The sequence below is a fragment of the Rhea pennata genome, chromosome 9 (genome assembly GCF_028389875.1).
Source record: "Rhea pennata isolate bPtePen1 chromosome 9, bPtePen1.pri, whole genome shotgun sequence".
NCBI lineage: Eukaryota > Metazoa > Chordata > Aves > Rheiformes > Rheidae > Rhea > Rhea pennata.
The window spans coordinates 24869778-24890898 of NC_084671.1; the positions used below are offsets into that span (position 1 = coordinate 24869778).

General features: G+C 44.4%; 1 protein-coding gene and 1 long non-coding RNA gene across 2 annotated transcripts; both read right to left on the bottom strand.

Moving 5' to 3' along the window:
- Positions 1–549: 549 nt before the first annotated feature.
- On the bottom strand, positions 550–20214 carry LOC134144335 (uncharacterized). The gene is made up of 3 exons (XR_009959332.1): positions 20181–20214; positions 1223–1317; positions 550–765 (listed from the first exon to the last, which is right to left on the bottom strand). It is a non-coding gene; the product is annotated as an uncharacterized LOC134144335 (long non-coding RNA).
- On the bottom strand, positions 5862–7149 carry GPR148 (G protein-coupled receptor 148). The gene has a single exon (XM_062583142.1). The coding sequence runs from the start codon at positions 7147–7149 to the stop codon at positions 6094–6096; it is 1056 nt and encodes a 351-aa protein (XP_062439126.1). The 3' UTR covers positions 5862–6093.
- Positions 20215–21121: the final 907 nt, after the last annotated feature.

Genomic DNA, 21121 nt, shown 5'->3' on the forward strand with positions numbered 1-21121 from the left:
TCCCTTCCCCATCAAGGAGCTGCACTTCCTTGTCTTCACTTGTTGCTTAAACCAGTGATAGCAGCTGCCAGAGTTGACCAGTTCTTCCTACTGGGAATTATTACAAAAAGCAGTAGCTCTCAGGTTAGGAGTTAGTTCCAGACTTCTTTCATGCCATTTCAGTAGCAAAATCAGTATTTTTTTGCCTGAGAAAAGTCAGTCTGTTGAGTGGGAAAAAAATCTCCAAATAAACTTCCAAATACACATTAATTCTTAACTCTGTTTAGCAGAGACAACAAGTGCAGCCTCCCCCTGCAGTTGAGATCATTCCAACCCAGAGCAATGACGGAGGTTGCTAGGGCAGAAAGCCCTTGAGTTCATATAGTCCTTGCTTAGATGCACTTACTGATTTCAGTACTTGGCCCAGAACCCTACTTAGCATTTATGAACTGCTCTCTGAAAAGGATGGGCCAAATCTACTCCCTTTCCCAGGACTTCTTAGCATCGCTGGGAAAACTGACTTGTATATTAAAGAATAAAGCCAGACATTCTTTTATTCCTTCCCATATTTTTATTGCTGCACTAAAATTTTGGTGAACACACTGGAACGATGCTTTGATGTGAGGTCCTGGAGCTCTTCTTGCTGCAGTTTGCTGGATGGTCTCTTCCAGCCATGACTCAGTTTGAGGGATCCATCCTGCCCTCTCTGAAGCAGTGAATGGGAGGCTTGTTACTACTCTGATAATTCAGGCCTTTACAGCAGTCTGTCTATAGCTGCACATGACACTGAGAAGCACAGGTCCTTGTCAGTAGGGCAGAAGTGAATGAATTTTCTAGTTTAGAAACGCACAAAGTTTTGTTCAGCAAGGAAAAGCTGTAGCTTATAATGCAATACAAACTGTAGTTACAGTGAAGATTCTACATTATCTGCACTTCATAATATGCCAAACATCTTAAGGGAAGCTTCCTACTTCTTAACAAAAAAAAGTACTGCAAGGGAAGTGGACAACAGCATGACCGTTTAAAAACGTGCCTTCAGGTACCTGTGAAGGCAGATGGCTGCAGTGAGGTTTGCAGGCAAAAGGCCTCTCTGTAGAGCTGTCTCATCTGTGCTGCTTCCCTAGACACACCTGCAGGCCTTGGGCAAGGACTGGCCAGCCCTCACTTACAAACATGAGAGCACAGGACCACAGCTTAGCTCCTTTCCCTCTCCGAAACACAGAGTTCCCTCAGAAATACTGACTTTTTAATAGCAGTTTATGAAGAGTTGTTCTCATTTGCCTCCTTGCTCTTTGCACCTTTCAGATTCATGTTGCAATCCTAAGGACTATAAATATGCTGAAAAAGACAAACATTCAGTATCAGTAATTTTATGAAGACGCAAAAAATCACAAGAGTTGTGATAAAATTGCAAGGACTGGGAGCACTGTGCCGTCCGTTACCAGCAGCGAGGTGAGGGTGGAGACTGCAGACAGCAGAAACCAACTTTCAAGGAAACCTGCCATTTTCTTTTCCTAGTAAGGGTTCCTTGCTTGCTATACATCCCCACCTCCCACAGAGAATGGCCACAATCACAGGTTCGGCCTAAAGGACACGCAGTATCTCAGAGTACAAAAATAGTGACTCGAGCATTGGGAGCAAAGAGCAGAGTACCCCGTGCGGCAGCTACGCAGCCCTTCTCGGGCTCTGGTGCCCCGTCCTGGTGGTGCTCCTGCTCCTGTAGCCCAGGGCCATGCTTCTCTGGGCTCCCTCGAGTGCAACCAGGCAAACACAAGCTTCCTTCTGACCTACAATTACATTAAGCTTCCTTTAGAAAATAACAAAGAAAGCTGATGGAGCAGGAGTAGAAATTTGTTATTAATTACTAGAACTGCAGGAGGTTAATTAGTTTTGCTGAATAATTACTCAAATTGTCGCAAATGTACTGAAATAAAAATCCAAATCTGTATGCTTGTTTACTTGCCAGGAGATTCTTCACATCCCATGACACTGAAACTAATCTAATTTCAGGCACAGCTCTAACTACAGATTTCTTTCTTTTCCAAGCACTGCATGGCACAGGCCCAGCTGCTAGGAACGCAGGTCTGACTCCCGGCCGCCTGCAGATCACACCCAGCAGTCAGCTGCACTGTAAATCCAGCTGAGGGAGGGAAGGGAGCAGTGTTAAGCTAAGTAACAATGTTGGCACAAGAAAAGAGGAGGGAAAACTGACCACAGTTATATTTAGGCTAGAAATAAAGATACCTTTAATGATTCATGCTGTATCAATCCATTACAGGATTCCTGCCCCCAGCTGACACATCACATGTTAATGTCAACCATTTCAATTTACGCTAGGATGCTGGGCAGGCACTGCGACATCCAAGAAGTTCACTCAGGCGACCTCTGTGAGGTCGACAGCTGGGCTGTGGTAAACAGTCTCAGTCTGAATTTCCAGAGCTTATCTGGAGACACCCTTAGAAAATGGTTCCTCATCACTACAACTCCGAGGTTCTGGCAAATAAAGAAGCCTAAATATTTTTAGGATAAAACTCAAACCATTTATGAAAAGAAAAACATGAACCTAGCGCTTGTGATGTTGCCCAGGTGACTCCTTTGGTCCTATATAGATAAATTTGGAATCAGGTGTATGGCATGTTTTTCCTACACATGCTGTACTATACTGCTTTTGCACCAAAGAGCACAGTAATATTCCATGTTAAGGACTTGTCCACACAGTCACTTAAGGAAATATCATAGAATCATAGAATCAGTAAGGTTGGAAGGGACCTCTGAAGATCATCTAGTCCAACCCCTCTGCTCAGCAGGGTCACCTAGAGCATGGTAGACAGGGTTGCATCCAGGCGGGCCTTGAAGATCTCCAGAGAAGGAGACTCCACCACCTCCCTGGGCAACCTGTCCCAGGGCTCCATCACTCTCACAGGGAAGAAATTCCCCCTCACGGTCAGGCGGAACTGCCTGTGCTTCAGTTTCTGCCCATTGCCTCTTGTCCTGTCACATGGGGCAACTGAAAAGAGTTTGTCCCTGTCCCCTGGACACCCTCCCTTCGGGTACTTGTACACATTGATAAGATCCCCCCATGTCTTCTCCTTCCCAGGCTAAACAGGCCCAGCTCTTGCAGCCGTTCCTCACCTAATACTAATCCACCTTTAAGTGGATTAATAAAGTATCATCCATGTGGATGCTGTTTTTAGAATTCAGTTCTACTTAACTGATTTCCAAATTAAAAATAGTACACTCTTTATGTAAATACTCATTTTAGGGAACAATTTCAAGAACATGGAGAAAGTGATTTTATTCATCTTTCTTAGAAGGTCATTTCCACAAACCAATGTTTTGTTTAGCATGGTCCATATGATATCACAGCAGACATTACAGACCCACACAGATTTGCCAGCATCACCAATTCACTTTATCCTTCTTTCAGTGTCCTTCTTTATTTCACCAAACTTCTAGTTGTCTCTAAGTATATCCAGAGCATGTGTGTGTATGTAAGAAAGAGTTACAGAACTGACAATATAATCTTACCTGAGTCTGTCCTGGATATTAACAGGATAATTGATAGCAGTTAGCAGGAAAATCAGAGTATTAAACTGTAGCTATTCAAACTCATCTATGGCCATATAAAAAACTGCCCTACTTTACGGCAGTTGCATAATTATCTTTACTACTTAGCACAAATTTACAAAATAGGTAAACTTCAGGTAATAAGGCTTGAAAGAATCCTCCATTGACAAAACATCCTGTGAGTTATCAGCCTCTTTGCCAATGGGCAGAGGCATAAAGCCTTGGCCCGGGACACAGGAGGCCTTGGAAGTTACCAGTACGGCCACCATTCTTGGTCAGTCTGCTTGTTAAGAGAATTCAGCAGAAGACATCTGATCTACTCTACAGATATTTGCCCCATCCTTACTAGTGTTACGGAAGACCATCTACTTCTAAAATAAAGCCTTTATACAGATGTAGTTGGTGTGACAAATTTCTATGATATTTTTACCCTGGGAAAAAAAGTAACCAATAAAAAGCATTTCTTAGGTCCTAATTTTTTTTTATTGAATAAGATTGAGAAGATATGTATGTTCTGGAAGAGAAAGCAGTTACTCAGGAATTTTATGTTCATTTTGGTCAAAATAGGGAAGCATAGAACCATAGTTAAAGCAAATATTCAATAATATGATTTATTCACTTCAGACAATTTTAGCTTAGCAGTGCTTTTACATAATAAGTTTCCCTTTAAAGGCAAAGTTTCTAAGATGTCCCCACAGTGGCTCATCCCCACCTTTGAAATGTGATTTGTCACTCCCCTTGGTTGTGCTGACACTGGTGTTTGCAGAACCTGCTATAAAACAGATCACTGGGATAATCTGGGTTAAAAGGAAAACAATACTACTTCTCTTTGGATAGCTATTTTTAACCTGCAGCCCCACAAACAGCCGTATCAGCAAACTGTAGAGAGCAAAAAACTGCAGGCTGTGGAGAGCAAAAGCAGTCTGGGAATGAGGAGAGAGAGACAAGCAGGAACCTCTAAAACTAGCTTCATTGCTGAAAACTATATCATACAACCAGACACTCATCTCCTCCTGGTTCACACTTAGTGGAATTCTTCAGATGAGTGTGAAATAGCCATAAAAACACACGCAGCACCTTCTGTTTATTGCTTTAAGCAAACAGAACATGGAAAGAGTCTGCACGCAAGCAACACCGCACTAAGTGAAATCAATGGTCATTTTCTAAATTTTCTTTTTTTAAAAAAGCCCCCAATTCTATACTTTTATATAAAACCCCCAAAATTCTAAAAATACTATCTTCAGAAGTACAAAAGGTATTTTCTCAAGTCTGAGGTATAGCACTGCAGCTCAAATCTCCTATGCTGCCATTTATATTCAATTAAAATGTGGTTTCTTTAAAGCACAGAACAACCTCTCATGTATATTTTATAGGTAGGTAGCTGATCAGAAAAATCTGAAAGACAAAGAAGCTCTTACAAGATACCACCTTTCTCACCCCTGAGCACACCACAGGCTCTGCAACCTCCCCTCCTGACCTCCCGAGGCGGTTGGCGGCGGCTGCTTGGGGCCAGCTCTGCCACGGTGCAGCTCTGCCCCAGGCTCAGACTGCTGGGGAGGAGCTGCAGGGCTTGGCAGAAGCCCCCCTGGGGCTCGGCAGCAGCGTTTAAGCCCTGGCTCTTGCGCCAGCCACACCGCGGGTATGCCTGCACTGGCTTCGCACCTTGCTGGTCCTGCCCCACTGCTCCAGCTGCCAGACTCAGCCTGCTGCATTGCGACGGCCCGGCGGGGGAATAGGGCCACAGCCCCCTGCAGTCACCCTGCTCCGCTCACCCGTCTCAGGCACCGAGGGAGTGTGTCCTGCCAGAAAGGGCACTGCCTGGCTGCCACCTGCGCCTCCTGGCTCCTTTTCGCTTGTGAAGCAGCCCACTGCTACACCGACAGCATCACGCGCTGGGCTCCCCGACAGACACTAATCAAAGATGATTTCCCATCAGACTGAGATTTTATAAAAATTCAGTGTTTTGCAGCTGGTCAGACAGAATGTGTACGGCCGATGATAAGGCAGCACACTGCACACGAGATGAGGAGCAGCGTTTCGCTGGGTGCAGCTTCAGAGGCAAGTTCCACAAGGTGATTTTCAGAACAGGGCACTGGCTGCTGGCCTTGCCAGACCACACCGTCAGTGAAAGAAGGAGTCACTCCACCCACAGCAACAGCACCTTCAGCTAAGGACCCTCTCTGCTGTAGGCAATGCTGACCAAGAGACCTGCGGTTACCTCCTTTGCTTAGCACCATCTATTTTTCATTTTCTGATTTCCAGAGGGGCATCTAACATGGATGAGTAGAAATGGCCCTGATTCAGTATCTCCTCCAAATGATGCTGCCCTCCCACATCAGAAGAAGGCTCAGAACTTTGCTCAGATCTGTGTTCGCCATGATCCCAAACTGTGATGTGATGAAAGAGCTGTGACCTTCTGGCACCAAGGAAAAAAACTGACCAACCCTCACTTTCTCAAACTTGGAAAAGAAGCTGAGTGGTTTGTGCCAAGACTGCATGCTGACAAGGTATGGACAACTCCTCCACTGCTGCTGTGCTCTGGTTGCCTCAGGATGGTGATGGACTAGGTGACACCATGCAAAGACGCTTCCTTCTGACCATGGATTTGAGAGAGGCTGAGATCTCTCTGTACCGGAGCCCATACAGAAAAGGGAACAAAACTTTAGGCAGAATCATCAGAAGATTGCAGATTGCCAGGGAGACCCAGATTCCTGTCTGCAGTCCGATGACAGAGTTAATGTACAAGAGTGATTCTACAATAAGTGCCAAGAGTGGAGAGAAGTAAAAGAATAACACAGTGTGATGCATTAAGAATGTCACACTGGCTCTAGAGGAGATACTCTTCCATATCCCTGATTTTCTTGTTTTAAAATACAGAATAGCATAGCAACAGATCATCAAAAACAGACAGAGAAAGATAACAGAAGCAGCAAGCCAGTAACAGAGTTTTGTAGCATCAGTCCCATTCAGTGTTAATACCAGTATCACTGGAATGGAGCACATTTCCAGGACACAGGGCATAAAGTCTTGAGTGTTCCACAGCAACAAGAAGAAAGTTGCAGGGAAAGCCCCAGAACAGATCCACAGTAATACGATCACTTTTTTTGTTCGTGAAGCAGGCAAAATAGCAATGTAGCGCAGAGGAAACGAAACAGCTATGTATGTGTCCAAGACCATTGCAGCAGCTGTGAACAATCCTCCACAGTAAGCCAGTGCCAGCAAAAATAACAGGAGGACACAAGCTTCCTTTGGGAGCTTTAGATTTGCTGCATTAAAAACAGCAGACAGGGTGTAGAACAAAATGTATATCAGGTCACAAAGCAAAGCATTTCCCAGCAGCATGTACCTTGTTTCCTGACGGATGCTAAACCTAGAGAAAATCACAAACAAGATGGAAGGAATGACGAGGACACCTGCCACGAAGCAAACAAGTGGAGGGACTAAAAACACCTTCATGTTTGTGTAAGATGGGCTGACAGTCCATTCCCGCAAATAGTAAAAGAAAGCTTCATCCAAAGGTGAGGAACTGTTGGACACGTTCTCCCTGTGGAGGTATGCAGGTGTATTCAGTCTCTCTACAAAAGCACAGACAGAGAAGTTCATTTCTTTAGAATTTTGGGCTGACTGCATGATTTGAAGAAATCAAGGTCTTCTACTCCGAATCCTTAGAAAGGCAGATGAAGCAGAGGATGCCGTAAACCTGTGCAGACAAAGTAACTTCTGTAGCCAATTCTACCAGCTCTGAAGGGCAGAATGTTGAAACCTGTAAGCAAATTCTGTGGTGCCAAAAAATGTGTTTGCATGTAGCGGAGATTTTCTCTTCTTTCTGCAAAATCTGATGTTTAGAAAAGAGAATGAATCTTTGTATGCTTTAAAAAAATCTAAATCCCACAGCTGGCTCTTTGATCAGGAGATGAATGGGTTGATCATTATTAGTAATTTGAGTTTGTTCTCACTACATTATCGCACCAAAGAGGCAGATGGAATATTAGCTTGATTAAACAGATGTGAGGTGATAAAGAGCAACATTCCAAGTGTACTGATGTACGAGAGTCATAAATGTGACTAGATTTTTGCATCATTTTTATGTAACAACACAAAATTGATTTGAAGTGATCAATAAAAATGGCTCTGAATCCTGTTGTAAAATTGTATCACAATGGCTCCAGTGAAATGAATGATCTTATTTATAGATGATAAAAATTTTCGCTCCAGTGAATTAAATCACTTATTTAGAGATGATAAGCCTTCCCCTGCCTTTTTGAATACATGATACACAAACACTGAATTCTCAGTTATCACAGACTCACAGTTGATCTAAATTGTCTGGGCTGAGTAACGTGCAGCATACCCTAGAGCAGACTGGACATTTCCAAGGTCCATTTGGAGACCAGTTCTCAGTTTGCTGGCAGGCACAGCACTGTTCTGCTCTTACTATCCATATCTCAGCATCAGACCTGGCGGTACAATGACAGAGTGTGTAGCATCTGCATGGCAGAAAAGGAACTCCTCATGCTCTTCCAGGTGTGGTCTGACCAGAATGAAAATGGTATTTGTTCACAGGCTCAACACTGGCTAATAGTGCTTCAGTCTTAATCAGAAAGACTGTATTGATGCATTGTACATCACCTTGCATGACACAAAGTGGGTGACAGATCTGAGACTGCTGTGAAGAAGACCGAAAGGAAGATATTTATGTGTCTGTATTGTATGTCTCTGCAGAAAAAAGACTCTTGTGGTTATTGAGCAGTCATAAAAAAAGCTTCTGTGTTTGTCTATAAAAGACCAAGCTGTTGTTTGGGCCAAGGAACTACTCTTGAAAAAAAGTAAGACTGGCATTTGTTAAAATGGTTGTTTGTCTTGCCTCTTACTTTTTTGTGAGGGCCAGACGAACCTGTGCTTAGATCAGACAATGGCACCTTAGAGCTCTCCCTTTTTAATATCATATTATGAGGTCCCACTTTCAGGCGACTAGGGAATCTGTCCCTAAATGCACTACCTGAAGAGGTGGTATGCTTACAGATCTATGCTGAGGCAGGATTGAGGGCAGGGACTAGATTCCCCTGTGCTCTACACACACAAGGTAAAAGGGTATCTCCCACCACACAGAGGGATCAGGCTGTGGATATATGGTGTCATCAACTTGCTTCATCCATTTGATGCCACAGCATAGGGAGGCCTGGCTGTATCTCATCCCGAGGAGACTGGCAGCATGCAGGCAGTGAGGCAGATCTGAGAAGGACATACAGAAGGGTGAAGAATAGCTGTTGGCTGCAGGATGAGAGAGCTGGAAAAGACTAAGTGCTCATTCCAAGCTACTACAAGTTATTCACTAGGGCTACTGGCATGCATTTGAGGAGAAGGAGATGTAGCATCTGTTTTAAACAACAGTATGGCCTACCCCACTCTAATATTAACTGTCCAGAATGCCAGAGGTGAATGAAGAGGGGCTGCATATTGTCAGGAAGCAATCGCAGATGATGATCGCAAGTTATCTTTTCAAAGCAGCTAAAAGAACAAGGAGGGAGATTTTACTTTTCTGGGCTGCCAAAGTCCTGTGAGTACCAAAGGAATTTGATTGGAAAGGGAGAGGCAAAAGGGTACCGGGCTTCAAGGTTGATAGAAATGTTCCTCCTCCTCCTCCCTGCTTCTTCCATGTCAGAGGAACTATGCAGGAGCAGCCACCAGGCTGCCTGGATCGATATGTTCATATGGATAGAGAAATTAAACTGTGCTTCCCTTTCGTACCTCATATTTTGCATCTCTGAGGAATGACTAACGCATGCACTGCTCTGCAGATGCTATTGCTGTGTCAGCACACAATGTCAGTCTCCCAAGTGCCCAGGAGAGTGCAGCAGGTCAAGGAGGAAGGAACTAGGACTGTCATCTAAGAGGGGTGTCCCTGCAAGGAGGTCACTGTGGTTTAAAGTGCTCTTTGACCATAGCAGCACTGTTTCATTGCCCAGTTCCTTGCTGTCACACACTTCCTTAGTTGCTTACCTCTGTGCAAGGCACACCGCTGCTACCACATCACGTTGTTGTGCTGTTTACACAGAGCATAAGTAGCAAAGACATGGGACCAGCAGGGTAGGTGCTTTGTTACCCCTCAACTGTACATGCTCTTCTCACCTGGTGCATCCATGGTGCGTGGGCATCTTAAAACAGTTTATGTGATGGTAAATGCCAAAGAATCACAGTCCATACTTGAAAACTGATGGGTGCACAAACCAAAGATCTAATACAACGGTCAAAATAAATAGTCAGTGAAGTCTGTCGACTGCCCAGGTGCTTTCAAATTACATTACTTATTTACATGCGTAAGAATAAAGATGTCTGAAGTTCAAATAAGACTTTTGGAAGTCTACAAGGACCTTCCACATTCACCAGCACAGTCAGATTTTTAACTATCGTTTCAAGTATGATTTTCCATCTCCTCTCAAGGAATATGGATTTTACTGCTGATGCTATAAAAGCAGTGGGAAGGCAGCTCCCTGCTTAACAAGGCATGATTGTATTCATTATTTTCCCACTACTACCAGCATGTTTGAACCTTTGGCAGCGTACAGCAGTTCAGGAAGGATCTATCCATAGGAGAGAGTGCACAGCCTCCCATCGCAGAAAGTCGTGCTGAGCAATGGACATGCTGTCTCAGGGCATGCCAAGTAACGAAGCAGAAAGCTTATGACACCCAGCATCAGTCACCAAACCTGGGGCAAACCTTTCATTTTGCTAGCACACTGATAGCTGGCATCCATGTTGTATGTTAAGACAGCTTGACAAGACGCACCATCAGGAACAAAGGGGTAGGAGGAAAACCAGTGATGATTTTAAGAGCAGCATTTCAGTTGCTATGGTGCCCAAACAGGAAAAACAGAAGGTGACTATTTTTGCTTGCTCAATTCTGCATTTGCTGAAAAGTGTGTGAATAACATTGGTGCAACTATACATTTGGCTTAAGGATCATGCCCTTCACCTTCATACAACACAGTTAATGCCTTATTAAGTAGACAGCAGCACTCACACACCCAAACTGTATAATTTATGCTAATATTGCAAAATGGATAGGAAGCAATGAAATTTAAAGCAATGTGAATAGCCTCCAACTAAAATTTCAAACTTCTGTACATGTATGCTGCTCCCAGCTTTAGGCATTCCTATGATGTTATATTAATAGGCAGATTTTCTTGTTTCTGTGTAAAATCACAACTGTATTTTCCACCGACTAAACAAATAAACGTGAAAAAAACGAAGAGTTCATTGTCATCTCAGCTGCACACTTTAGGCTGACGGAAAAATAAATACAACACAAGACAGGCTGCTATACATAGATGCAATCAGCATTTGTAAGATTGTCTAATGCAGACAAATATTTCACAGAATGATGTTATACAGCACTGTAATTTTACAAATACATTATCCTGGTGAAAACGAATGTCTGAAGGGCTTCCAGTTCTTCTGTTAACAAATAGTTCATGTTTTTTCAGGCTAAGTACTTTTCTCCTGATGTCTGAAAACAACATTCTTATGGTAAAACTAACCCTTCGTCTTGGGTAAAAGAGCTAGGTATCACGGGCCAGAAGCCCCAGTTATAGCAGGGAGAGTAACAAACACCAACACCCTCACTGTTGAAAAGCACAAAGCAAAAGTGGGGCCACCTTTCAGCTGAACTACCTTACTCTGTCCTCCACAGTCATCACACAGAGCAGGTACTAAAGGATAACCTATTAGAGCAGTATTCTGCAGGGAGCTTTAGCTCTGGTATAGCTATGTTTTGCACAAATTTTTACCAAAAGAATGATAATTCTTTACTACTTTTTAAAAATACACTTCTGCTGCCCTCCAAGCATAAGGAGGTAAATAATCTGAAATGTAAGCAGAGGTATGAGCTTGCCAATTATTCTGCAATAGCTGGTGGCAGGTTAACTCTGAGCTCAGAGACCCTGATGGCAAACGTGAGGTAGCTCCCCACTCTTCCATTCAGCCTGAATGCAAAGAGCACCACGGAGCCCATGAGGCAATGCAAGCTCACAGCTTTGCTTATCCTCTGCTCAATTAATCATGCCCCAATAGCCTAAGGATGGCAGAGTAAGTCCTAAGGCATGACCCTGTTCGGCTTTAACTGTGCTGTTGAAAAATAGGAGTGCAAACAGTTTACAAAACCGGGATATAACGAATTATCTGAAGACAGGTTCAAACCCATCAGACCTGGACAACTCCTCTCAAAGCCACTCCCCTCAGCTTTCCATATGAGTCCTATGACACTTTTGTTCTGCTGGATTTAAAACTGTAAAAAATTGGTGTCTTGATACAATGATACACAGCCAGAACAGGTGGCTCTGCAGAATACATAATTGTTTCCTTTAATTTTCTTAAGAGTTGTTTCTGAGCTCAGACTACTGGCTGAAGAGATGGCAGCTCTGAAGACTACTTCTGAGGATATTGAACAGGAATAGCTGCCTTGCTGTTGTGCTTCAGTGTTCAATATTTTGCGGTGCCAACCTGAACGATTCCCCTGCAATTTCCTGCAAACCTGGCCTTAATGTTCCAGATATTGATTTCATCTGATCAGTGCTCTAGTAAATTTATGTTAGGTGGGTGCACTTTTTACATATCTTGCTGATTCAGACCTATGGTATTACCAACCCCTCTTCTGGCTCTTATTTTATAGTCTGCATTGATTTTCCAACTGAGTCATATGCTGTTAATTACTTTACTCATTTCTGCTTCGACCAAAACATCCCGCTGAAAGCTCAGCTATCTTGTCTGTTGAGTCTGCGAGATCTAAGAAAGCATGCATCAGCTACGCTCATGATCATAAACCAAGCACCAGAGACAGCGTACGACATTATAGTCTCTTAAAACTATAAACAGATGTTGTCAAATTGAACAGGAAAGGTCAGGAATATTATCCACGTCTTACAGTAGCTGCTATGGACTTTGACTCCGTACACACCCGGGGAAGCCTCCCACTTCCAGAAGAGTTCGGTCTAACCGATTCGTGTACAAAAGGTAAACAAGCACACTGCTGCCGTAACTTGTCTGGGAAGCACCGTACAAGAAAGGGAAGCCAGCCAGAGTAACGATAGGATTTCCCAAGCCCTTCAGCCGAGGAGACTGTGGCGTGAGGTGATACACAAAGGATACGTGGCTAGGGCGCATGTTCACATTCGCCTCTGCGAGGTCCCCTGGGTGCCTCTCAGCATGAGATGGAGTCTGTGACACGGCTGTCTGCTCCAGTATCCTTCACTGCAGAGACATCAGCTCCCGGCCTAGCAGCTGATATAATGCCACGCTTTGAGTGGGCCTCAGAGCTGGAGATGCTGATGCTGATCTGCTTGGCAAGTGCCCTGGGAGAGCAGCGCAGGAATGCTGCCTCGGAGCCTGCTCCAGCTCCTTGAAGAGAGGTGTTTTGGATCAGACGCTTGAGTCCAACAAATAAGCGTTTTCACTGGAATGCTGTTTCATGGGGTATTTCCAGTCAGGTTTAATAACAGAACTTTGATCTCAACACTATTCATGTGCTATTGCAGTTTCTTCACCTTCCCTTCACAGATGCCCCTATCTGTGTTTATCTGGGTCTGGAAGGCAGCCCACTTGCTGGTGAAGCTCTCCTTGCTATAAACACCGCAGTGCCCATGAGCAGGTCAGCTCCTTCTGGCAGGGCAGTGAGAACCAGCTATAACTGCTTGCTGCAGATATTTATATTCTCACCTCTGCCTGGAGGAAATGAGCTGCTGTCAATGAAAAATAAGTCACGAGAACAGTTTTAACTATGTTGTTTTTCTGATTGAATTTTCTCTTTTTGTTGTCCTTTTAATTAATAGAAAGTCAATTCAAAGGCATTCTTTTTCTAACCCTTTAAGAACTACTACAAACTTCTCTGCAACCCTCTTCAGGGTCAGGACTCCTAGGCTGAGAAGCACAGCTTTACATCCTAGCCTCGCTATCAGATATCTCCATCCCTCAGCCATCTGTCTCCCCTTGGCTCCAGAATTACTGAAAGCTGTTCAGTGTCTTGCTTGTTAAAACCACAATGGTATATGCTTTGCTCTTATAACTGTGCAAAGTTCACAAACCAGACATAGCAATTACTAAAACTAAGGGAGCAAAGAAATGGGTGTGTAAACCAAGCTCAAGTTACAATGATTTTAAAGGTCAAATGAAACCTGGAACAAAAGAAGAAAGGAGGAATTAGAAGTCCTGGTATGAAAACATTTTTATGAGGCTCACAAACAAAAGAGAGAATGTATTGAGAGACTGGGATGAGTCAGCATTAGATCGCTGCACCATTTTTTCTAATTCCAAATACTATCAGGCAATGTTGATCACAAAGCAAAGATAAATTTTGTAGCAGATTTGCCCTGAAGATGCAATTCTTAGGATTAAACTGGATGTCAGAAGAACAAGAGTTTGGAATCTTTCACAAATATTTAAATAAAACAAATGTATTAATAACAAAAGGTTGGAGAAGTAACACAGCCTGAGAAAAAGAACTGTCCCTAAGTCCCAGACAGTGCTGCTTTCCCACCGGACACTGCCTGGTGCTCACTGCTCTGAGCTGCAGCTAGGAGAACTCATCCATTTTCATTTCCTGAGCCTGTCAGGGCAAAGCAAGACAGGTTTTCCTTCCCTGTCACTCTGCCTCTTCTGTGCTGAAGGGATCAGCATGGTTCATCTACTAGCATGTTTTCGTGTGACAGGCTGCAGATACCACCAGGGATTTATGGCAACAACTGCTAGTCTATGCAGTCATTTATAGGTTTATCAGACACTAACAGAAGCCATCCTAGACTGTTTCTTGGATGTAATGGTCTCCCCTTCCTATCTACTTTTCATAATGCATCTGTAAAATGGCAGAAATGGCTTACTAAATAAGGCTTATTTTAAAAATATCAGTCTTCTAAAGTAGCTCAATTTTATGGAGGTACCTTCATCTTTCAAATATTTCTAAAAGAATTTCAAAAACTGTAACATGGCTGCTAATAGGAGTTACTTGCATAAATCCAAGCCTTGGGTGAAGAATGATACTATTTCACTCTTATCTGAGGACTTATCAGCCAACAGATGAGGTTAAAATTGTGTTCAAGATGACTGGGACTTGTGAGCAGAACTAGCAATACATGTCTGAACTCCTGGCCCGGTTCCTGCTCTGAGCCAAGCAGCAAGCTCTTTCTCCTGAGAGAAAGCTGCTCGAAGCACAGAGCGACACATATCCACCAGCCTTTTAATAGCATCCTTCCATTTCAGGCTGCCTTTCATTCTGGTTGTGGTTGGCATCTAAAAACTTCTGTTTCTGCTCTGCCTCACTCACCACAGTGACTGACTGATGATCTACAACATTGACTGTGGAGGACTGTTACAGTCAGGTAAAAGCAAAAGTTGTCCAGCTGCGTCCCTATCCTGGCACTTTTCATCTCACATAACAAGCCAGGAGATGCAGCAGACAGGAGGACCCTGGCTGCAGGTCAGGAAAGCCAGGTTCAGCTCTGGATTCTGACAGAGACGGTGGCCGTGGCCACAGGGCCCAGGCTGTGGGGCCAGTTCCTCTCTCACGACTGGGAAGCATTTGCCTGTGCAGTACAAGCAGGGGACAAAGAGAAGACAGGAAGTAATGTGGAAAGAAGCACAGCAGGACTGGAGTAGAAACAGAGGAAAGGAAGGAAAAAAGCAGTGAAAAGAAAATACATGTGTTTTCTTTGTCTGTTCATGACTTTTGACAACAGACTGTGAATGAACAAGTGCAATCTGTACACAGCCTGGGTGAGCATGAGGCACAGTACCAACCTGGGGAGGAAGGAGCCTCGCTGCTAACGGTAGCGATGCCCCTTCCCAGCTCCCAGCATTGCACCTAGGAACAGCAGAGGCTCCTAGGTGGGAAAGGCTCTGAAGCAACATTGATGCTCTGAAATACCTGGGCCCACAGGCTGACACTGACCTTATCTCACGCTGCTGAGGCAGGTGCCAGGCGCGGCCACCATATGGCAGAGAGATTAACTGCCAGCATGTGTGGAACAAGAGCCACAGCCTCTTCTTAGGCAAGCCGGGGATTTACTGCAGGGTCACATATGCAGTGCCATTTAGAAGCTCTGCTGCCCCCTCCCAGCAGTTACTTTGTTATTTATCCAGCACAGGTGCTTAAAAATTAGATTTTCTCCACATGAGGCCTCACACTGCCTTGTCCTGCCAACAGCAGCTTTGTATGGCTCCCACTCATTTCCATGACAATACGCTGTTCTCTCACACAGGAGATTCAACTTCACGGCAGGAAAGCACCATTCGGGAGGAAGCAGGCTTATTGCGACACAAGTGCTCCAGACTTGCAAAGCAAGAATAGGATTGTTTGTGCAAAACTGTTGGTGCTTGGGTTATGTGAGTCCATGTAAGTCTACATCTCCTGGTGACCTCCACAGGCACAAGGTGGAGGGCACGTCTTCCCCGCAATGCCCACAACTTCTTGCCAAACTGGCAGAATTGCAGCTCACGACAGGTGGAGACTGAGGCACAGAGAGAACATTGCTGAATACGGTCTGCAAGCTCAGAGCTTCCCTAAACACAGTCCGTTTCATTTTTACTTTGATTTTTTCTTCTCCAAGTTCCAGCTCATTAGAGGATATTATGAGGAGCATGAGAGATGATACACCTTCTATCTTCCTTCACTGTTGTCCTCAGCAGCACAAAGAACGGAGGCCTGGATGCATTTTCAGTACTTTAACTCAAATCATACTAAAAAGGAGTGCCTGAGCCAGAAATTAAAAATTCATCTCCCAAGACTTGGTTTAGTGCCAATATACCTTATTCCTTTTTCATTCTCACTATGCTTCCATAACCATTGCTACGTACCAGCATCGCGGGCAGCTCCAAGCTGCCTTCTGCCATAGCTAAGCTATCCACAGGCAAATGTCCACCCTGTGGGAGGTGTTGATATTTACAGCTATTGCAGGCAACAAGAAAACAAATATTTTTCTAACCCGCTCTCAACATCTTCCCGGGAATATCTAGGTGGCTTTAACTGAGCTGGCTTTTCCTGCCATGAAGCAGTGGTTTCTTACTCCAAAGAAAACATTTCAGTGCCAGCCCAGCAAAAGGCATAGTGACTGAGAGAAATATAAAGACACAAAAACTGCTATACGTCATAGAAGCTGGAAGAAGACACACAGGAAGGAAATAATGAATTCATAATGAAACCATGAATTCATTCATAAATGAAATAGCAACCCAGATCCGAATGTGCACCATTTTAATGAGCTGTGAATTAACCTGGATCAGATCTGCCCCGGATCCTACTAAAGTGCTTTGATGACTGCCCTGATGCACACACCTCTGTGCGATTCAGTGCCTCCCCTGCAGCTCCGCTCCCGGAGCCACTGCCGCTATTGGGCGGTCACATCATGAAGGGCAATGCCAACAGTGCCTGCCCCAGCACTCCTTTCCTCTTTCGATCGCTTTGCTTCCCACAATATTCTCTCGCCTTAAAATAATCCCCGAGCTGCACTCAAACCAGCACTGTTACACCAGCGCCAGCTACAGCACTAGAACAACAGCTGTGAATTGCGTGTGCCATCCCTCAGGATACAGCCTCAGCTGCTTCGTGCTTGAGTCGGCTCATCTTCTGCCAAGAATTGTGCCAATCTCTTTGGCATAAATTTCTGAGCTTTCTGAGACTCTCTTCCCACTTCCTTTCCTCTCCTGCCTGCTATTGGAGACTGTGCATCCCATTTTCACTATCTTTTCAAAGCCATTTTTCATCCTCAGTTCTCTACACCGTGCATTTGTGAACCACTTCCTTAAATTGTCCTCTGTGAGCTGTTTTTTGGTGTGCATCACGAAGGACCAATTTTAGTCAAAGCAAACACACGTCTGAGGCTGTTCCTCTGCTATTGGCAGTAAGAGAAAGCGAAGAGTCAGTACAAGGGGAACTCCTCTGCGCCTACAGCCCCAAAGCTACACCACCAGTAGTACAGGCCTTTCACATGATCCCAATGCTCTTGAACAACAGCTGGTTGCTTGGGCTGACATAGGAGTCACCCGTTGCGTGGGCTATGTTCAGTTTCACACCAAGTGTCTCACCTCAACACTTTGCTAGAAGCCTGTGTATAAGAATGCACCAGTGGAAAGTGAAGGCCCTTGAGGTTACACCCCTGAGCTGTTTACTGGCAAATTCCCAGGCCCGCCCTTCCTGTTCCCAAAATAGAAAGACATCTCTGGGGTAATCAGCCACCAATAAACCTCGGCTTGATGACTCTCTCCCACTAAGGCAAGCCTTTTCAGCCTGCGTAAGAGCAGCCTGCAGGCATTTAACTCTGCCTTTGCCAGACTCAAGATAAGGTCTTTGGAGTCTCACAGAGTGTCTACGGGGGTACAGAATTACTAAAATGTATTTGTAAATGAACTGGAGGGGGATCAGTTCCTCCTGCTCACCCTGCACATTCTCCCATCTGTTTTTTGAATGCTGTAAACACATTCAGTTCTCTTTCTGATGAGTTTCCCTGGTAATTTGTGCATAATCAGGACTAATTTCCAGCAAGAGGCCCAGCAAACCCAGTTTTGTACTAGTAAGTAAATTATTGTATTTGTTTTCAGATAATATGGGAGCCTAGGAGCAAGCAGCTTTCTTTGTTTGGTGCAAGATGATCTCTAACCAAGAGCTGACCAGAGGTTAGGCAGCATCTTGTCTGCAAGAGTGGGAAGATCCACGTTGTGCCTCTACCCATTGCACCTTATTTATTTTTCTAAGGACTCCTCTTAATCTAAAACATTTTCTCCATTTTCATCTGCTCTGGAACGTCCTTACTGTGCCTCCAACAATCCCTTTCCTCTTCTCAGCGAAACACCATGCCTGCCCTGAGCTTTTGGGATTTTTCCAGGCAGGGGATGGCTCTGATGTACAATCCCAGGCTTAGGAGCTGAACAGCTCGGGCCTTCTGCATCTCCATGGAGCCCCAGTGAAGACAGCAGCAAATGCAGTAAGTCTGTGTACCACGCTTCTGAATCCCCCACACAAATTAAGCCTAGAGAAGAGGATGTATGGGTAAGAGGTGATGACTGTTCAGTTCAATGTGCTCTGGGCTCTTAGGCCAAACAGAGCACAGCGGATGCCTCCATCTGATCCACTTGTATTTTTGTGCTACGATCTTTAGTGGAGACTAGACACAAGGGGATTGTGGCTACTCTGAGCAGCATGGAAAAGCCGCTGAGGCCTCTCCGTGTGCTAAGTGCACTTTTCCCCTCTGTGCCAGAGCAGGCGGGTTGGTGCTGCTGGATCCCAGGGGGGCTGCAGCAGGCAATTTCAACTCACACGGTGTGTTGGGATGTGCCTCCAACCAGCATCTGCCTCGTAGCAAGGAAAAGGATTGACCAGCCTGGCTTGGACTGTGAGTGGCTTGAGTCTGGATAACTTTCTGTTCTGTGGGTCTGGCCTGGGCCTGGCTCTGCTACAGTATGTACATAGTTATTAGGCTCACTTATCAAGGCAAACCGTGACCTTCAATGGGCACCCCCTTTTCCCAGACTCCCATAATTACAAAGAAATTGTGTACACCCTAAACCCTGCCTTTTCTTTCACAGATCCATACAGGGGTGACCTTCTAAAGTTGTCTAATTGGCAAATTCGCAATCCACATGCCCACATCTCTTCTCGGCTTCTGTGATCCCAGCCTTGAGGTTCTCTGCATCATCCCTTTGTCCTTTTAAGACCTCTGCACTAACCACACTAATCCTCAGTAAGAGATCAGATCTCCCCATCTGTGCTTTTACTATTTCCCTTGGCACTATGGGACGGCTTCTCTATTTTAATTAGCTGGAGCTGGATATCTTGTCAAGACTTTGCCGCTCTGATTTCTCATTATGTTATCATAATACCATTTAGCAGCACCATGCTTCTCAGCCAGGAAAACTGACTCCAGTCCCTTGAAGCCGGCAGAGTGAGACAAAGAGAACTCGCCAGGGCCCACAGCAATATTCAGTGCTGCTCCTGATAACCTGCTGCACTTCCTTCCCAATGAATTCTTGTCCAATCGCTAAAGTACATTTTAAAGTACGTTTTTTCATTTAATTTTTCTATGATAGTCATGATTACCTGAAATCTCAACTTTTTAATCCCTCAGTTTGTTGCTCAGTGTTCGTCCTCTACACATACCTTATTAGTGACAGCTTTTGTTCACTTATTACCAATATCTACTGTTAGTATCTATAGCCCCAGTGTTTGCCCCTTTCCCTCCCAAACAATCATTACTTCAAATCGTATTGAGCCTGTTTCATATTCTGCAGCAGTTTAAGGGCTGGAATGCATGGGTCATTTCATGCAATGGGAAAGGAGGCTTTTGCTTTTGTTCTGGTACAGATGTTCTCAAGCCTGCTTAGCTCAGATACCATTCTCAGCAGCAGGGATGGAGACGACAGCCACAGCCCTCAGCCCTGCCCTGGGCTGTGTGCACTGCACTGAGGCAGGACTCGAAATCATTGCCTCCTACCCCTTTACTGCAGTTTCTAGCCCATAAATCTAATCCCCAGTCCCTTCCTTGCCCCAACCTAAATTACACCCAGCCTCAGCAATGGTTTACACTCAGTCCAGGGCAGCAACTCTGCCTGGTTTCAGGACTGGAAAAGGCTTAGTGAAAGTTAAATGTTTGGCCTACCTGAATCATGGGACAAAAAGCTTGGATCTCCTTAGAGACAAAGCTTAAAGTGCAATTCAAAGCCAAGCAACTGTTGTTTCCGGGTTTACAGACAATATTCAATGTTTGATATGGAAGGCCATCTAGTGGAAAGTCTCTTTATTTGCAACAAGCAGTCCAAACTACACACAGTGTTTTGCAACATGGTCTGAACAAAGGCATTTTTGCCTGTTAACATCTCAGAGATACATTTTATGAGCTCTTCTTTCTAGCTAGAAGGCTCCCCTGCTGAGACACTACAGCACCTACAGGAGCAACCATTAGAATGAGAAACCAAGCCTGTCTCACTGCAGGATTCTTTTCAAAAAACAGTTATTTCTTAATTAATTTCCTTTGACTAATGACTTCAGGAAGCTTTCATCAGAAAAAAAAACCACTAAACAGTTTCATTTTGTGTTCTCATTAATACAAATTCTTTGAAGACATAGTCAAGGGCTTCAAAAAAGGCTCACTAAATGACCCTATAAACCACAAATCTGAAAAATACACTATCAGCATACTGGGATGGTGCAAAAAGGCATTAGTAGATACGCAACAATTTGGACCTCTCAAATTTGACCGAATACTTTGGATAGCTGTGCTAGCTGATTCGCTGTGGTTTTCACAGTAATATCAGATGTTGTCAACAAGATTTTCGTGTTAAATGATTGTGATGATAATCCAGAGAACACTGGAGTCACATCAGAGAGATTCAGAGACATCCCTGCAGCTACCTGCCTATGCAGTGAGCAGGGTGCAGGATGGGCTCTGCAGCAGTTGTAGGGCTACCTATAAATCCTATCACAAATCTGGAAAACACCTACAATTTCTAAAAGCATCAAAATATCCCTTACATTTAGATTTTTATCATTTGCCAATCGTTAGCTTACTACTGCATTAAATCTTACAAACAATTGCTGCTT

Coding starts and splice junctions, on each gene's coding strand:
- GPR148 (XM_062583142.1), bottom strand. CDS start 7,149: ATGAACTTCTCTGTCTGTGCTTTTGTAGAGAGACTGAATACACCTGCA.